This window comes from Pipra filicauda, unplaced genomic scaffold, assembly GCF_003945595.2.
Source record: "Pipra filicauda isolate LSUMZ 115617 unplaced genomic scaffold, ASM394559v2 scaffold149_size4050908_pilon, whole genome shotgun sequence".
NCBI lineage: Eukaryota > Metazoa > Chordata > Aves > Passeriformes > Pipridae > Pipra > Pipra filicauda.
In genome coordinates, this window is record NW_024103984.1 from 3,938,615 (window position 1) to 3,957,764 (window position 19,150).

The following is a 19,150-nucleotide window of genomic DNA, read 5'->3' on the forward strand; positions in this document are numbered from 1 at the left end:
ATTTCTTTAAAGCAGCTTTTTTGGGGGAGGGAAAGTGATGGAGAAAGGTACCCAGTGTGAATCCTGTGGTGGAGTTGCACTGGTAACTCAGCTTTCAGGGCAGCGTGAACCACAGATCCTCCCCCTCCCCGCAGTGGGCGCTGGGGGGGTGATGGACCAGAAAACTTCCCCTTGTCCAAAATAACCCTGGGTCGAGGACAGGGATTAACATATTCCCAAACTATCTTCCTCAGCCAGCGGAAGATAAAATGCTGGTCCCTTCTGAGTCATGAAAATCCCTGTGCTGATTTGATGAGAGGGGACAGCGGGGAGGGGAGATGCCCCGGCTCGGTCCCTGTCAGGACTCGCCTCTGACATCAGCACGAAACCGGCCATAAAAACAGCGACCGGAGGGGACTCCGGCTCAGACAGCAGCCACTTGGCTCAGCGGGACGGCAGCCGGGCACCTCGCCTCGCCATTCCACGGTAAGTGCAGCCCCGGCGGCGGGAGCCACGCTTTTCTCTCCCTCTCATGACGCTTTTGAGCCCTGCTTTGCCTCTCCGTGTGTCTGTCCTTGCGTCTGTGCGACCGGGCTGGGGGGTTCCAAAAATTTGGTGGCCGCAGCAAACCTGAGCTCGCAGGAGCCCAATCTGCCTCCTGCTCAGCACGCTGCAAACTTTTCCTTTGCAAAAGTCCTTGGAATCAAAGCTGCCGCCACACCCGCGCCGTGTCCTGCCTCACCCAGCTCTCCCGCTTCTGCCCCCCTCGCCCTGGCAGAAATCAAGCCCATTGCTCAGCCGTGCACGCTCCTGCTCATCCCCTCAGTGCCCTGGAGTAGGTTACAGGGTGTTCCCGGGTTTCCATTTCGGCAGCCAGGTCCAGGGGTGGGTGCCCAGGGTGCAGAGGTGACCGTGGTCCATTCATGCATCCCCCAGCATCCAGCAGCAAACCTCATTTGAGGCTCTGCAGCCTTTGATTGGTGCAGCCAGCCCTGCACTTTGGTGGTGGCTCCTCTCCCCATCACCCAGGCTGTGGGATCCCGTGCTGCACCGGGAACTCTGTCAGGCCTGACCTAAGGCACTAGGCTAGGACCAAAACCTGTTTTAATGAACATCAGGTTTGCACAACTCATGTTTGGAGGGGATACTTTCCCAAAAGTATCAGCCCCAGCAAAACCCCCGAGTTCTGATCCAGTTCTCCCGAGTGCTTTGCATCGCTGCTTGCCCAGGGATACCGTGATAGGGACACACATCAACAGCCAAATCCCTTCCCTCCCACAGCCGCATCGGAGGCCACCGTCTTTGTGGCGTGAAGTGCCGGGGGCCAGGAGACTTCGGGGCCGAGCCACTGCGGGCGGAAAGTGCTGGGGATGAAGCTGGGGGCCACCTGCCTCCTGTGCCTGCTGCTCGCCTGCCTGACCCTGCCCGTCGCCTACGGCCGCATCCTCCAGCGCTCCATGGAAATCAGGAGTAAGGAGAACATGAGTAAGGGAGTCCCCCCAATCAACACCCTGCTTCCAGCCCCCTCTGCATCCTCAGACTCAGCCGCATTTTTGGGGGCGAGGAGGGGGTGTAACGATACAAAAGCAAAGGTTTGCTTTGAAACAGCCTTTGCAAGAGCTTTTATCCCTCTCTTTCCCCTTTCCTGCTCTCCTTGGGTTATCATCCCCCCACCCACGGGTGAAACGCCCTGTCCTCTCCCCCATTACCCCCTGATGGTTCCTCGGCTTTTCCCTTGCAGACCCGGACATCGACCCCTCCTGGTACACGGGACGCGGGATCAGGCCGGTGGGGCGGTTTGGGAGGCGGCAAGCCCTGGGCGAGGGCACCCACCCCATGGGGGGCCGGCAGCGAGCCTGTGCAGCCCCCCACCCTCCCCGGGAGGAGCGGAACCCTTGAACTGAAGCTGACAATAAAACCCCTTCTCCTCTCATCCCTGTGTCCCAGCCTCTCTGTTCCAAAACGCAGCATGAGGGGGACGTGGGGGATGCAGGGTGGAGAGTGTGACCCCAAAATTTGCTGGTCTCGTCACAGCCCAGCACTGAGGGTCTAGTGTAGTTCGGGGAGGGAAGGGTTAATTTTGGGAAGGGGAGGGAGCAGATGGGGTACAGGAGTGGCAATTAGCACCTAATGTCTCCCAGCTGCCCTAACAAAGGGGATTTAGGCGAGAAGAGGGAGCAAATCAGCCTTTTTTCAGAGGATGGGCTTTTGTCCTGTTCTGGGATGGCTCAGCCCTGGGGAAGCACCACAGGTGAGTGTCCTGGCTGGTGTGGGGTGCTGAGGTGGTTGGTCCTCAGGGGTAAGATAACCTCCCCTGCACGGGGAAGGTCTTCAAGGGTGTTTGCTGCCTGGCATTGCTCTCAGGCCATACCCCGAAAACTCAGAGGTTACTGCCCTGCAGACAAGGTGAGTGCTGCTGCCTTTGGAGAGAGCACAGGTGTTTTTTAATCCTTTTCCAGCCAAGGTGCATTCCCATATCTAACTCATAATATGTAAAGGGGAGGCCCTGGAAGGCACGGGGTACTGAGACACCACTTGTTTGGTTTGGCCCCATTCTGGCTCTTATGTTGGCAATAAATCTGTGATTTCTCCCAAGGATGGGCTGTGACCCACTAGGGGTTAGATGGGGTGAGGGAGCACTGGCTCTGGTCCCTGCCACCTCTAAGCTTCCCCACCTGCAGGCTGACATCCAGGACAGGGAAAAGTAACGCACCTTCAGGGCACTATTCTCTTTATTTGCAGCCTGAGTGTGAAGTCCCCAGAATGCACCTGCTTTGCTCTGGAAAGCTAAACCCTCCCTTTTCAGATGGAAAGGGAGATGGAGGAGGTGATGTGCAGCTGGGGTGGGGGGATGTCACCAGTCAGGGTTGGTGGTAGTGTTGCTAGCAGGTTGTGCTCTTCTCTGGAAGTGGAAGCTTGGTGGAAGAAAACCCTGTGCTTTAGCTCTCGGGTGAAGACAGTGCTAGAGGGTTGAAGAGGCCCTGTGCACCCGGGGTGGGCTCTGAACTCGCTTTAAGGGGGAGGGTGGTCAGGCTGAGCTGCTTCTGCACTTCTGAGTCCCCACTGCTCCTCGTGGAGACTTCATCCAGTCATGGCTGAGGTCCAGAGTTGCATGTCCTCAGAGCCAGCAGCACCTCCTCTCTGGCGTGCCCTCCTTCAGGTCAATTGTTGATCTCTTGTGTGGGGATGGGGCAGATGCCTTCTCTTTTTCCCGACGCAGGAGCTCTTGGACTAGGAGGAAACATAAGGCAAGAAAGGGCTCTTTTCCCCTGCTGGTAGTGTGGGGTGCGATGGCCACACCATCCCACCCCAGGGGACCATCCCACAGTTCCCCAAATAGCTAAGCTGGGGACACCATTACACCCAGATTGGATACTAAAGCAAAATAAAATTGTGGCTTTGGGAAAAGGCCTGAAAGCCATCTCTGATACTGGAGTATCCTGGGATGGATCTGTCCATCCTTCTGCCTTAAGGGGTGGCACAGGCTGGATTGGCTGGGAAGAAGATCTCAGTGGCAAGCAGGAGCAGTGAAGGGGATCAGCTTTGCAGGGGCTTGGGGCCGTGGTTCACCTGCTTCTGCTCTCACCTAGACCCATCACATGACTCACCTATGGCCATGAAGATATCATTTACTTGATGGTTGGATTTTGCAGATGTCTCCATGAACAGGAGGCCTTTTATCCGTGCAAACTCTGCCCCCTCCTAAGTGGAGACAAGCAGAGTTATTACCCCAGCCTCTTCTGTGGCTGCTTTTTTGGCTATGGTGGGTCAGTAATTGTACAGAGATTTTGGAGGTGTCTGAAAACCTTTTAAACTCTTGGCTTTCCTCGGACATATCCCAGTGCTTGCTGGTGAGGGGGTGATGAGGGAACCACAGGCACTCACCTCAGTGGTGACCTCTCGCTCAGCAGCAAGGTCTGTTTTGTTGCCCACCAAAGCAATGACAATTTCATCAGGGAGGAATTTCTTCTCCAGCTCCTCCACCCACAGCTTTGCTTTCTTGAGTGTTTCCTGGAGAAATGGAGACAAAACCGCTCAGTGATCTGGTTTTGATTTAATCCCTTTGTCTCAGACAAAGCTGAATGGGTGGCACCAAACCAAAGGTGGAAGAGGTGTGGTGGGGAAGTAGTGATTGCCCTCTCTCAGAAAAACAGGTCACCAGCTCTCAAACACCTTCAGGCATAAATCCACCTTGGATGGGATGCACCCTTTCTGCGTGGCAGCAGAAATCATCCCAGGGTAGTGGCATGGTCCTGCATGGGCAGGGGCAGCCCCTGACAAGTCCCAGGTGGAATGTTCACCTTCTCAGGTGGTGCTCATGTACTGCTTTCTGGTCTGCAAAGGACAAACACCATCATCTGGACATCTCTGCCCCACCAGTGTGCTGCAGCATGGCATGGATGGAACGAGCATCCCCTGCCTTACCTTCTTAGCAATGTCATAAACAAGGAGAGCAGCGTGGGCATTCCGGTAGTAGAGGTGGCAGACACTTTGGTACTTCTCCTGGCCTGCCGTGTCCCAGATCTCAAACTTGACGGTGGCTGCCTCCAGGTTGTGTGTGCGTGTGAAGAAGGAGCCTGCAAGCAAGATGCAGGGTACATGTTCACTTGCAGTGACAGGAGATACCTTAAGTCTGCTGCTGTGAGGTCAAACCCATCCCGAGGGTTGGTAACAATGTTCTAACGCGCAAAGTTGGGGTGGGTTTCTCGTAATCACTGGTACCATTGATGGGATGATGTGCTGCAAGGCTGGGAGCCCTTCCTGACAGCAGACTTGGGTGGACACCAGGTTTGATGGCAGATAGTTCTGAGCTTTGCAGAACAGACCCCAGACAGAGAGGCACCACCACCTTGCTGGTGGGTCAGACCTGTGAGAGCTCTGAATAGGAATATCCACTGAAAGGGCTCACACTGGAGGGTGAGCCTTCATCTCTGTTCCCAGGGAGCAGATGGCTGCCTGTAGACCAGCCACAGCCATGGCAGAGGGATGGGGAGAAGCTCCATGGCACTTTGCTCTCCTCCACCAGCTCTGCAGATACAGGTGGGACTGCAGCCTCTGTGCCTGCTGTGCCTTCTTAGGCAAAAGCCAGGTACATCATGTAAAAGGAACATCTATAATGTCTAGATGCTGTAGGACCTAGGCAGGGGAGATTGAAACTAGATTATCTTTAAGATGCCCTCCAATGCAAACCATTCTATGAGACCCTCCTGGGGTGTCTTAAATAGCTGGGAGGGCAGCACAGGACCAAGCGTGCAAAGAGCAGATGGGCTGTACAGTTTGAATTCCAGGTTTCACTCAGTTTGCTGCTCATCTGCCTCTAAAAAGCAGCACCAAGCCATACTTGTGTGATATGGATGTGGCTCTGCTTACAGCCTGGTGCTGAGCAAATGGTCTGCAGAGATGTGAAGGGGAAGGTCTGGCTCTTGGGCAAATCTGTATCATGTTCAGAAGTGGGTCTGTGCTACTGTGAGATGTACCAACCAGTTCTTCTCCATCCCACCCTGCTTCAAGGAAGTGCATCAGGCCTGGTGTCTTGTCCAGAGCCATCAAGCAGTTAAAGCCACTCACTCACAGCCCACGGTTGGCAGGAACTCCCTGAAGTCATTTTTCACGTATCGGTAGGCCAGGCTTGACTTCCCCACCGACATGCTGCCCAGCAGAACCACCTTGTACGTGTAGGTGGGATGACTCCCCTCCAGGGAGGCGCCTGGCATTGTTTCCTGTGCCATGGCCTGCAATGAAACCAACTCTGTTCAGTGTACATCTGCAACTGATCCCAGCCTCCTGCATCAGGTCCTGACTGGTGCCAGGGGGACAGGTGGGGTTTAACCTCAAAATAGGCTGGAATAAAATCATTAATATCCTGAATCAAATCTAATATATCAAAGCATCTGCCACTGTCAGTTATGACCAGAAGGTGGAGATCTTTAGGAAGGAACAATCGATGCAAGAAGCCTTCTTGGATGTAGACAAGGAGACTAAATTTGGCGTGTCTCCTTTAAGAGGACATGCTGGGGGAAGTTAATGGCAGAGGGACATCACTCATGGCTGTGCCTTGCTCTCGAGCCCACCTTTCTCACCACAGTGCTGCTGAAGAGTTTAGGCTGATGTTCTACATTTATTGTGGGTGCTGGTTATAAGTTATACCAGGAAAGCCCAGCTCAGGCATGGAGGTGATGCTGCTACCAGCTTGCTAAGGACACTGCCCAGGGAATGACTCGGCACCTCAGGATCTGATGGGCTTTGTGGTAGCCCTGCTTTGAGTCAGCAAGTTGCTTGAAAAAGCAGGAGCAAGAGGACCTGGCTCAAGCACCCCTGAGGACAGCAGCACACAAAGCAGATGGCACATGCTCTTGCACCATGGTAAAGAACCCCCAGACAGACCAAGCCCATGAAGTCTCACACCTCATGACTATGTCAGCACAGAGCGCGACTCCGCCCCACTTCAGATGGAGCTACACTGTGCCCAGGGATGGCAGGGGAACATAGACCAGAATAACAGTGGTTATCTCAAACCTGACTCCGAGAAAGCTGCTGCAGAGTTTTGGCCATACCCTGGGAAGAGGATGGTCGGTGGGAGCCCTCCTGGGTGGCACGTGTCTCCTCCTCCCAGCCTTGAGGTCAAGGAAGCGACAGTGCCCTGCTCTTGGTGGGAACTGCCAGCACAGGGCAGCAAATAACACTGTCTTGGTTTGCCTTGGTTCCTCCTTACAGAGCTCCTCCTCCAAAAATACTCATGTGAACAGTTATAAATGAGAGAAGGAAGTTCATGCAGAGCCTGAAGATGAAGGCTCGTGGGGTGTTGAACTGAACAGGATGCCAGGATGAGCACTGATGGAATGGGGTGCTTCCTTCCATGTGGAAGAAAGCCCTGGTCAGCCAGAGAGCAAGACCAGGACCTGCAAGACTTATAATGAAGATTTAGCGATATTTCTACCTGGGGCTCAGGAATCTGGTATGTGAAACATTGCTGTTGAGCAAGAAGTACCTTTATGAAGACACCTAACAGCAGCACTAGCAATGTAGTTTCTGGCCTGGGAAGGTCTCTGCAACACCCCTCTCTGACAAAAGCCTCTTGTTCTTGCAAGCTGCTCATCCCATTGTCTCCTTTATTTTGCCTGTCCTTCCCCTGCAATCTGGCAGGCTCCAGACCTTTAATTCTTCATTAAGGCTGTCCTTAAGAGCATTCCTCGGTTGGCTGAACTCGGGTCTGTATCTTTAGATCCAAATAGCTTTCCTGCTCAGTTAAATGGGCTTTAATTCCCTTAAAGAACACAGGTAACACCACCTTCCCCAGCTCATACAGCCCCTGTGATGAAGAGCAGGATTGTAGTTTGTGCAGAACAGCTAGTCAGGAGTGGGTAATATTATTTAAACAGGAAAAAGATAAACTCTGCAGCACAGCATAAATGTGCTCCTTGTGGTATTGATCACATACACTTGCCTCTTTATAGGCTGGAAATAAGACTGCCATCCATTCTGGGCAGTTACTGTCGGTGATAAGCCATAAAACTCTCTAAGGAAGCAAGAAGCTGCTTGAAAACCACCCAAGATTATCTATACTAAACTCAGTTTCTCATCATTTCCCTCTGCTGCTCTCTGTTCAACGTCATAAGGTTGAGTTGATGCTGGAACAAAACTCACCTGAGATTTACTGCAATGAGTTTTGCCAAAGTTCATTTTAAACAACTTCTTTCCCAGAGAGTGTCTCCCTTTCCACTCAAGGAGAATGGCAAGGAAGAAAAACACGTGGCTTTATTCTTTCTAATTCAATGAAGAACAGGGGAAAATGGTGGTGGTTTTGTCCTTTTTGTTTGGGGTTTTTTTCGGTTTTGGTTTTTTTCTTGGTTTTGGTTTTTTTTTTTGTTGGAAAAAGAGTGTAAAAACCTGCACTTTCTGGCTAAAGGACTACAGGAAGAGCATCCAGATATCTCATGTGGTTCACAGTCACCCTTCTGTAGCTGCTCTATGCTTTGAGGAAGAGACCGTCAGTAAGACTTGGCTTAGGGTTACAGTCAGCTCCACAAATTCCAGGATGCTGTTCTGGCAGGGTCACCAATCCCTGCTCCAGGTGTGGATGTCACAGCAAACATCATCCCTGTCCTTCCAGCCAGTGTCTGTGCTGCTGAGGAAACACAGGCTTGCTGTTCATGTGGAAACCTTGCTGACTTCCCTGAGCAGATCCAGGAGAAATACTGACAAAAACTTTCCTGTGCATTTCTGTAAGTTAAACCCCAGCAGAGTGCATGTGCATGCTAGAAAGTTTCTGTCAGCATAACTAGAATAAGTTCGGTTGATCTTATTACAAACTCGAAACTCTGAAGGAGTCATCAATGCTTTGGTGTAAAATGGCTTTAGCAAATTTTTCCACACAGGCTTTCAAAGGCTGAGGTGTAACCTGAACTGGGACTGCTTAGATGCTGGATTTTGTGGCTTTTTATTTTGATCCTGGCAAAGAATAACTCAGCAATTTGGGGAGCAGCTTGGGGAACAGCTGAGGTGTTGCAAGTCCTGTCCTTGTGCCTAGAGGCCATGCTGAGGGGCAGAGAAAGCTGAACCTGCTTGGATTCAGTATAGTCAGAGTTAAACCAATTTATCTTCAATCGACTGTAAAAATCCTGCTGGTGGATTTAGCCTCCAGATACAGCTTAATATTTTGTGACAGCTGTGTCTAGAAGCAGATATTCGGGGCAAGATTGCTTGATCTCACACTTACCTTGAAGGTAAGTGGCCAAATGGCCACGACACAGATCATTTCTCACTTCCTGACAGAGGATTAAACATTGCTGCACCCAGGAAATTGTGTTCTCAGCCAGACACCCCCATTCCCCTGTCTCATTGTCTCCTCTCTCCTTCCCTTGGGCCAGCTCTGACCAGCGTTAATCAGCTGTGTCCCTATGGAGCCCACTGTAAATCGAGTTAAAGGTGATCTCTTTGCCAGCTCCGGCAGCAGCAGCGCCAGATCAGCAATATTGCACTTGAACCACCCATTTCCAAGAAGGGATCTGATGAATATGTTTATGAGGGTGACCTAGTTGTTTAGCATTAGCAGGAAAGTGGATTTTATCTAAGGAGTATCCTTTCAAACTCGTCGTTTATCAGCATAAAGACTAGTAATAAAGAGAAACATGAGGTGACAGTGTGTGCTAGAATGTGACAGCAAGGGCTTGGCTGTCGCCACTTTGTAAATTAGTATCTCTGCAGCATTTTTAACCTGGGGTGGAGGGTCCTGGTATATTAACTGTGAGGGGATAAGCCTTTTATTTCCAAAGGAAAGCAGTAAAAAAAAAAAAGGAAAAGTAATGCATACCTTTTGAAGATGAAGTTACCGAGAAGTCTCATTTAAGACTGTTTAATTTCCTGGGAAATTAATGTTGTTTAAGTGTAATGATGTCTAATTGATGTCTAAGCTTTTCTAAATCACAAGCTCTAAGAAAGTCCTAAAACCATTAAAGACATTTGCTGAGTTTCTGCAGGGGTGCAGCAGTGAACTAGAACCACAGTTAATGAGCTCCTTGGAAAAAACACAGGATTTCAATGCTTAACTGTGTAAGTCTGCAGTATCTAACCCTGCAATTTTTGGTCGTGATACTTTAGGTTCTTTCACGCTTAGATACTTAATTTTTTCCCCCACACGAGATAGTTGTCATGCACCTACGTCCCCAGTTAACTTCCAGTATTCAACTTAAAGCACTCCTCTGCTTTTGGGAGCCTTCTCCTAGCTGCTAAAGCTCCGGCAGTGCTGATGTGGGAGCATGATCACTTGGAAAGTTCACTTAAGCCAAGGTTACCAGGGGATACAAAAATCCCAACTGCAAAGACTTAAGGTGCAAACACTGTTAGATTTACATAGTGCTGATTTCTCAGGGCAATCAGCTCTCCCCAGAGCTAAGGGGAAGAGAATAAGGACCATTAACTGTGCCGGGAAATACGGCAGCAATAAATGGAGACTGCCTGGGCTGTGGGACACACCGAGCACTGCTAAGACCTTTGCAGTAGCTCTTTGGCTTCCTGAGAGGATGGGGGTAGGGCAGAGGGCTTCCTAAGTCTTCCTAAAACCTCTTCTCTTGGGCAGAGACTCACTGAGGACTGTGCCACCCTTCGTGCTGGCTGCACCTTCGCCCCTTGGGTGTGGGGCTGCTTCCTAGTGGGAGGATGAGAGTCCCGGCGCTTGTCTGGGAAAGGCACCTTGGAGACGGTGGGTTGGGTCTGGGGCCTGCCTCACGGAGAATCCCCCAGCAGAGGATGCCTTTACCTTCCCGAAGCCTTGCTCTCCTCCCAGGGTTTCAGTCTGTGGTGTCAGGTGCGGTGGGATGATGGCCCCATCCGTCTGTTCGAGCCTCTTGGTGCCAGGGGCAGGTGAAAGCGAAACCACCCGGGAGTGGTGTCAAAGGTGAGAAGCGACCGGAGATCAGCGAACCTTAGACCTGACGCCAGGTCTAAGGTCTGGGAGCCAGGCAAGACGAGAATATTAGGCTGCCGTCACAGGGAGCGGAGCCGGTGGCCATGCCCCCTGCACTCCCTCCTTCCCCACCTCCTTCCCTCCCCATTTCCCACGCTGGGGTCTGGCAGTGGGTGGGTGGATGGACAGACACATGGATGAATGGGTGAGTGTGTTTTTCCCCATGCCATAGGGTCCAAGGCCAGCCTAGTTATCAGGGGAATGGGGAGGAAAAGCACCTTGGACTCCACCACAGCCGGAGACGTGGCATACCAGGGATCTGTCCTTCCCCGGGGTTTTATAATGCAGCAATTTCTGCTGACACACATTAGACCTGGCTTTGGTCTTGTGCCAGGTATGGGCTCAGGTAACTTAGGTTTGGGATTGCAAAGTAGAATTGTTTTCAGGAGCGTGGCTGATTTACTGTGTGTGAGAAGACACACCCGCTTGTCTTGCAGAATGCTTGGGCTGTTGAGCTTGGGAGGTGCAAAGTGAGCAAAAACTGAGCATTTTACTGCCTGTCAATTAAGGTAATAGCTATTTACCCCAGGCAGCTGGGGCTTAGTGTTTTGAAAAAGGCTACTCTTGTTAAATCTTCAGTATCTTGAGAGAGAAATCACAGCATGTTAATGCATTGGGATAACGGGTCTGGAGTGAAAATGGTAAGATATGATAATTAAATATCTAAATTAAGATAGTTCTGTATTTCTGTCACTCATCATCACAGGCAGTATCTTTCCTTCAAGTAAGATGTCTGAGAGTAAAACAGACTTCACAAAATCTAGTCCTAATAGTTATAGGGAGCAGGGTGAAAAGCAGAAGTCCTACAAGAAAGCTTAAAAATAATATCAGCCTAGTTTTGAAATGAGAAGTGTGTCTTGTGACTTCCAAGGCCTGAGCACTGTGGCTCAATTGCTTCTCATTTCTATAGTAAAAAGCCATGTACAGATGCCCGAGAGTTGCACAGATTTCATGCAGGAGCTCATGTGGAATCACCATGAGAGGTTTTGGTCTGCAAGCAAAATTGGAGCATTTCCCTTCATTTGGGAATGTGTGCATGGATTTACACTGTCACAGCAAAACTTGAGGTAGATATAATCAAGCCTGAGAGCAGATTTTACCCTCTTGCCAGAGGGAAGGAAAGTGTTTACCTTCCCAGGTCCTTCCCATCAGCTCTGCTGAGGCTAGAACAGAATCTGGGGATCCTTTGAGGATGATTCCTAAAAACCCTATGAAAACCCAAACTGTCTGAGGCTCATATAATTTTTTCAGCCCCAAAGCAGTTTTATGCCCCCCCTTCCCTTTCCCATAACTTGTTTCCCACATGAGCTGACTTAAAGCCTTATTTTTTTTTCCAGGGCTTTGCATCAGTCAGTTCTTTGATGCAAGTCTTTGACCCTGTGCACAGTTTCCCTGGCACAGCACATGGGTAGGAAGGTGTTTCAGGACTTTGGAAGGGCTGGGGGCATGGACCCCTTAGGCTGGGATTGCTGCAGGAAGAATCTTTGCCCACAGTAATGAGTGATGCTGAAAGGCAGTGTGTTCCCTTTTACCACTGGTTTGGACCTAAAAGCTATGGTAGCATCATGCACCTAAATTAAGCATCTAATGTTTTGTAAGAAAAAAAGGCTGGAAGGCTTTGAAGCCTTATGAAAGGACTGCTTTGTTGGTGCTAAGAGAAACTTGATTACCAGTTTGTGCTGCTGCAATAAGCACTCATCTTGTGCTCTGTTATTTTCATACCAGTCTCCTCTGCCTGAGCACATGACACATCTCAGATGCCTTTCACAGAATATTCTGAGTTGGAAGGGACTCACAAGGATCATCAAGTCCAACTCTTAAGTGAATAGCCCACGCAGGGATCAAAACCATGACCTTGGTGTTATTGGCAGCATGATCTAACCAACTGAGCTGATCTCAGGATCTTTGTGAAGGGCTTTTACAAAAGAAGATGGTGGGAACAAAGTGCTATGGCCTGGCTGGTGTAAATGCCTTGAAGTCCTCCCGAGTCCAGGTAAGTGTGTCCCTTGTGTGGGCTGTGCCATCTTCCCCTGGAAAGCTCTTCTCCAGCTCCTGGTGTGTCAGACCCCACTAGAGGGCACAGCTCATCTACCATTTAAGACAAGGACGATGCTGCTCCCCAGTCTGGGTAGAGCACCTGCAGAGTCCTGCACAAAGCCAGGTGTGCACCTTGTTCAGCTGTGCTTGTGCAGTGAAGGGTTCCTCACCTGAAATAAATTTTACTGGTAAAAACTGGACACTGGTTGTTTTTCCGAGGTCTAGGGGTTGCATTTCATGTTATGCTTGCCTGATGTAATTACGTCACGAGAATTTACAGGACAGGTCTGGCTGCAGGAGTGGTATGCACCAGCCCAGCAATGCACCACTTGAGCACCTGTAACCTCTTTGCAGGCATTCCTCCACTGCTCCACCTCAGCCTTTTTCTTTGATTTTTTAACTGTGAAGGGAAGATTGGCATGTCAGTGGTGCACAGGAATGGTAGAGCAGGTCAAAATAAAACTCCTAGATTAAACATGCAAGAATAATTCCAATAATTTTGTATTTCTAGGTCTGCCTGCTGTATAACTTGGGGCAGGATGCTTCTCCTTCTCCCTTTCTCTGAGTAAAAGGATGCACAAGGACAAAGATCTTTATGGAGCAGTTTGGGAGTTCCTAGAGGGTTCTTTTCCAGCGGTTGTGTAGCAGTTGGTTCTTCCAGACTGTGCCTGCTGTGAGGAAGCATCCACATGAGCACTGTAAATCATCCCTCGCTTAAGGAAGAGCAGTTGGGTGGAAAAGGCAACAGGGTCTGGTAATGAGGGCACTACCCCAAGATGAAAACAGAGACTGAAACCAAACCTCAGCTTTGCCACTTGTCTACCTGTGGGAAGATTTATTTTTTTCTTCTCTGACTTGTTTCTCCCACTCTCCTTGGCTCATCTTCACAGTTTACATGCGCTCCCTGGTGTGCCCTGTGCAGGCAGTCCAGCACGGGAGGTCTGGTCTCCATCAAGGCTCCCACGCTGCTGGAGCAGTGCTTAGACCTTGTATTTCTCAGAAATTAGCCTGAGCTTTAGCATTTTTGGTCCCCTGAGATCTCTGAATACCATGAAATTGTTCCTGATGGATCAGTTTTTATCTGGAACACTCATTTCTTATTTAGTCTGCTTCAAGGGTACGCTGTGGTCTTGGCAGCCCTGCTCAGCTGAGCACTGTTTGTGCTGCTTGCTTGGGTACCTCCAGGCTCTTGTTTTGTGCTCACATTGCAGCACTGCTGCACTGTTTCATGCAGGGACAGGTGGCTGTGACCTCACTCCTGAATTTGTTTGCTCTGACCAGAAACAGGCACAGGTACCTGAGCGTGTTTCAGCTGCCTGGATCACACAGTGAACGCTGTTGCCTGCCTTGCCTCTCACTTTCTGAAGACCATGTCCAAAAGCACAAGCAGCTTTTCAGGTTGGTTTTTTTATTTTCTCTTCCTGTTGCTGGGGGACATGGAGTAGCAAAAAAAAGATATGTTACTTACCTTGGAAGGGCTTTGTGAAAGTTTTCTGGCTTAAACCACAGAGCTGGGGTTTGCTAGAGCTGCTTTAAAGTTTCACCTGCACAGATTGAAGCCACTGCAGCAGGGTTAAAGCGGTATGAGCTCACTAGATATCACCCTCATAGCTCACTAGGTGGAAATCCTCATTTGTTTTTTCAGAAGCAAATTATCTGTAGTGCATGTGCGTGTGTGAGCAGGCGTTTTGGAAAGTGTGGAGTGTGTACTTGATAGCATCTGAATCCTGCTGTTGTCCTGTGCCATGGTCTGGTGGCTTTAGGGCTCTGGGCTGTGCTGAAAGCCTACAGTGGCCACAGGCCACTGCTGACCCGATGTAAAGCCCCCACTGCTGCAAACTGCTCTCTATATAGGTTCTGATGGGCTGCCTCTGCATTGCCAGGCGTTCCGAGAGCATCAGCCGTGGTCTTGATGCTGTTGCAAAGCCAACACCGTGTCTGTTGTGAGCTCTGGCTGGACAGAGCTGAGGTTATGGCCAGATTTAGACAGCTGGCAACGGGTATGTAGAGACCAGAATCAATGGTCATAGAAATGTGGTTTTGTTGTAACCTTGCCTAAATGATTTTGGCTCCTGGACCAGCCATAGGACAGACAACTTGCCTCTGCACCATCAGCTTCAAAAGGAACCACACACAGTCCATTGTGTGCGAGTATATATAGCAGGCCTTGCTTTTGGGATGGAACTATTTTGGTTTAGCTGGTGTTGCTATAACTGAGCTCTCTGATCAGAGTCCACCTGTGGTCTGATCAGCTCCTGCAGAGCAGCTCTTCTCACTGTGTTCCTTTGAGCAGGGCTCCAAAATGCTGTGTGTTGGTCTGAGGAGCCCCTGGCCAGCTTCAAGACAGGTGGGCACGCTGCCTCTTGCTAAGCAAGCCAGCCTGGCATTTGTCAGCAGCCTCAGAAATAACCTGAGGCTCTTCTGTATCTAAAAGCCTGTTTGTTTCAAAAAGGAACATCTGACACCATGGTAAACAAAATAAATTCAAAATAATCGACCCATTCAGAGGCCACAAGAAGTGATGTTCTCTAAACTGTTTGCCATACTGTGCTGTAAAATGTGCAGTCCCTTGTTTGTGCAATGGTTCTCACAGAAAACATGGGTAAGGAGTTAAATCACAGAGGCCTGGCTTGGAATGGAAATGCTTTTTCTAAGTGTCCTGATCTTTGCTGTTTCTCCTTTTCTGTGTGTGCAGTACTGTTATCAGCTGAGGCAAGATGAACTTCTGAAGACCCAGGGTAGCCCAATAGTGATCAGATAGGCGAGGTTTGTCACCGCTGCCATGGAGCATTAAAAGATCATTTTGTCAGTTTTGAGAGGAGGAAGGGTTGTGCCTTTGCTAATGAAAAAAGGATTGGGGTCCTCACTGTTACACTGATGAAGACTTAGGAAATATTTTCAGGATTAGTGGAGTTGTAATGATGAACGAATCATTTACACTGTGGCTTGAAACTGTGAGCCTGCCCTGAACTGCTTCAGGCTTCTAACATGCTAGGCTTCCTATATTAATTATTAACATCACTAAAACACTCCAGAGATTGGCCTGGAAACATTAAACAAGCTTAATATTAATAGCTCCCAGATGATAAGTGGTGGTGAACATTAGCATGTGTTAAAGACTAAGGAGGGAAAATAACTACTGACTACAATAAACATTTGAAGTATAGTGGCATTAAATTACATAAAGAATACAAGTGTGAACCACAAGAAAGGTTTCCCTACAGCATTGCCTGCTACCATTTGAAGAGACAGGTGAGATTGCTTACACCTTTGAAATTACACTTGACAGGTCACAATTAAATAGCCTCGAGGAATAGGGATGTGCTGAGGTTTTTGCCACATGTCTAATAAGTAAAGAGCAGCTTTTGTGAAAGGCAAATGTGACTTCCTCGAATAAAAATGTCTGCATCGAACATTTTGTTATCTCAAACTTCATGTTCTCTTTTACTCAGCGGACCTTGGCCAGAAGGATCCCCCTCCACGAGTCCAGCCCACCTTGCCAGAGGAGCTGCGATGCAGACACCTTTGGCTCTGGGTTGGGCACCTGACTTCAAAGGGAGAGCCGGCTCCTGAGGGGTATGGAAAAGAAGGAAATGGTTCTGTGAAATAAGAGACATCGTTATCTAACAAGGTGCAGGTTTCGCAGCATTTTACATGATTAAAGCACTTAAGCACTCTCTTCCACGTGCAGGGTCTGGTGTCTACCAGGAGCTCCATGTGCTGCTTCTTTTGCCAGTGAGGATATCACATTTGGAATGGACCTTGACCTCTCCAAAAAAGCTTGGTGGCAACTGGCCAGCTGGCTTAAGCTGTTAGTCTGGGACTGGTGCACGCACACAGAGTGATCACACATGTTCCCTTAGGAAACCAGGCTAAAAATGGATGTAGGCAATACCTTTCCAAGGAAAGGGCTATAGAGAAGCTCCCTGACAACTCAAAGTTGCTCCCAGCTCAGTAATCTCCCTCAGAAGCATTTCATCTCTGTGTTTGTGAGACAGTTGCAATAAATGCAACTGAAAATGGTTTGCCTGAGCTTGGAAAGAGGAATATTTAAGCAATGCTGTCTAGCACAAACTTGGAAAGTTCGTGTGGGTGTGAATATAAGTTTAGTTTTCCTGAAGTCCCCACCCAGCTTTAGGATGTGTAGCCTAGACAACTTCACAGGGCATTTTATGATGAATTTTGCCTTTCCGTGCTTTGCAACCAGGCCGGTGGCCACAGCATCATCTTGCTTTTTTCAGCTCACATCTAAATGTTTGGCTGGTTTTCAGTCGGTTTTTAGTCTCAGGCACTGGCTGTTACAGGCGTGGTCTGTAAAGGCACAAGAATAGAAATTATTTCATCAGTATGAGCCTGAGTAACCTCGTTTAGGGCCAGATGCCGCTGGAAGAGTTGTAAAGCTTAGGCAGAGGTGAAATGAGTCATCTGTTGCCAATAAACTTGGAAGGAACAAATGCCTTGGGGAGGGAGAGGGGTGGAACCACTATCTGCTGTTACCTAGAGCAACCCCTTTTATAATTGAAAAATATATTAAAAATTATTTTGGGAATTTCTAATTAGTTGAGTTGAACCACTAATGTGTTCCGGATGTTTCGGAAACTTAAACTAGTAACTTCCCCAAAAGAGGCCACACAGAGAAGCATCTTTCCTGCCTTTCCCCTCTACCACCACAGCTCCAAGGTCAGAGAGGATGAAAACGTCTGTAGAAATTGAAGTTGGGCAACAAAGGCGGTGCCTGTCAATCCCTGGGGAGATGCCTCCTTCTAACAGTGCCCAGCCCGACGTGGCTTAAGGCTGGAAACCCTGCAATAAGTAGTTACATCGAGTAGCTGTCCTTAGGGAAAGGCACAGCTAGGAAAGGCAGAAGGCAAAAGGAAGGAAAAGCAGAAGCTTGTGGCTGAGGCCATTCTGCTCCTGACTCTGGCACGTTTCCAGCCCGCTCCTTGACAAGCCATTGAGCTGGCTATGGAAATTGGTGGTTTCTAGATGCAAGCACATATTTTGCTTTCTGTCCTGTTTGGGGTATTCAGTGCTTTATCTATCTATTTACTTATTTGTTTATTTGTTGTTTTTACAGCATCTGAAATGAAAGGATTCTGCAGCAACTTTGTGTGTGTGTGTGTGTGTGAAATCTTCTTTTAATTGTTGCTACATTTGGAGGGAAAACTAAACACTGGAGACTTCGACAACACTTGCCTGACTGTTTTGTCTCTTTGTAGATGGAGAATAGAGGGGCTAATTCCGTCACATTCCTACAAGAAGGGATCAGAAGGGGTTTAGTGCAGGGCTGGGATGGGCTGCAGCAACTGATGGTGCACAGTGAGGCAGAGGGCAGAGAGAGCACTGGGCAGATGAGTCAGTCCCACATGGCATTCATCATCACTGTGCACAGAAAACCAGGAATGCTATGGATGCCAGAAAAATGTGTTATGATTTAAAATCAGATGCACCAACTCTAACACATGTAACATCTGAAGTGTTTTGTCTCCGTTTCCTCTGATGTTTTGTTACCAGCATCATCTTCCACTTACCAGTTTAGGCAAACTTCTTTATTTCAGGAAACTATAACGACCTGCCTTCCTGCCCTACGAGCGATTAACACAGCTGGAATCTGAGATACTTTAGCACCAGCATGGTTTATTTTAGGTAAGCCAGGAATTGTTAGCTGACACTGCCTGTTTGCTGCTGTTCTCTGTAGGTGGGTGACCAGAGAGGTGGCAGGAGATGGGGTAGCGATGCACAGCTCCAGATCATAATGCAGAACCATGAGACATCACACAGGTGCTCCTCTGTCTGATGGCAAGTGGTTGGAACCGTTCTTTGAGAATAGAGCTGGCAATTTTTCATTTTGCTGTAAAATAGGTGAGTGGAAAACATACCTCTTTCCCGACAAGCATGAAAGAGGGATAGAAGCAGAACACTGTTTTCTGTGCTCGAGAAAAGGGATAGTTTGCCTCTGACTTGTGCTCTGGATAAGTCTGGATAGATTTCCACAGGGACACTAAACAGCACCTCCTTCCCCCTCTTCTGCTTCAGCTGAGGGAGTTTAACTGTGATGTGGTTTCCCATAAGCTCTTCCAAAAGCATGTTCATATGGCATTTTACAGAACAGCATGACTAATTAGTGCAAGCACTTGGTCTTTTACAAACAACTGGCTGTTTTCAGACCATGTGTTGTGGCTATGTTTTACTCCAGTCCAAAACAATTGGAGTTCAAGAAAATATGAAGGGCCTGATTGGAAAATGTGGCTCAGCTTAACTCTGCAACATTTGGAATGGGAGTGGATGAGGCCACACAGCATGGAGCAGAAAAAATATGGGGAAAATTAAACAAGCAGGCAGCATCAAGCCCTTGTAGCAAGGCCACGTGATTCCTCACTCTCATGTCTACGCCCTGTCAGTGGGGTGAGGACACCAGCACAATGACAGCAGGAATGCTTTGATATATTAATCCCAAAGTGATGCAGAGCCAGTTCCTCAGCTGCTTCAGCTGATGTAATGCATTGTTTTCGCCAAAGCCATCTCGATTTTGTCTGACTGAAGGACTAACTAGTTCAGACTATTTTCTTGACAGATACAGAGGCTGTATTCCCAAATTAAATATGCATATTGGCCTCTTGCCTGCCTCCTGCCCAAGCCCTGTGAACAAAAGGCAGGGATGCAGGGACTGCA

At 48.9% G+C, this 19,150-nt stretch overlaps 2 protein-coding genes across 3 annotated transcripts; one reads left to right on the forward strand and one right to left on the reverse strand.

The window, feature by feature from the left end:
• The first annotated feature begins 1,137 nt into the window (after positions 1 to 1,137).
• LOC113996477 (prolactin-releasing peptide) lies at positions 1,138 to 1,912 on the forward strand. Of its 2 annotated transcripts, none has more exons than XM_027737557.2 (2): positions 1,138 to 1,464; positions 1,721 to 1,912. In XM_027737557.2, exons 1-2 carry the CDS (start codon positions 1,350 to 1,352, stop codon positions 1,876 to 1,878), a joined length of 273 nt encoding a protein of 90 aa, XP_027593358.1. In that variant the 5' UTR covers positions 1,138 to 1,349; the 3' UTR covers positions 1,879 to 1,912. The 2 variants fall into 2 exon arrangements, with proteins under 2 accessions (XP_027593358.1, XP_027593359.1); XM_027737558.2 differs by having other exon boundaries at positions 1,138 to 1,449.
• An 820-nt stretch (positions 1,913 to 2,732) lies between these two features.
• On the reverse strand, positions 2,733 to 6,541 carry LOC113996447 (ras-related protein Rab-17). The gene is made up of 6 exons (XM_039378848.1): positions 6,496 to 6,541; positions 5,552 to 5,711; positions 4,405 to 4,556; positions 3,865 to 3,990; positions 3,588 to 3,681; positions 2,733 to 3,210 (listed from the first exon to the last, which is right to left on the reverse strand). The coding sequence occupies exons 1-6, from the start codon at positions 6,529 to 6,531 to the stop codon at positions 3,098 to 3,100; spliced, it is 681 nt and encodes a 226-aa protein (XP_039234782.1). The 5' UTR covers positions 6,532 to 6,541; the 3' UTR covers positions 2,733 to 3,097.
• Between the last annotated feature and the right edge of the window lie 12,609 nt (positions 6,542 to 19,150).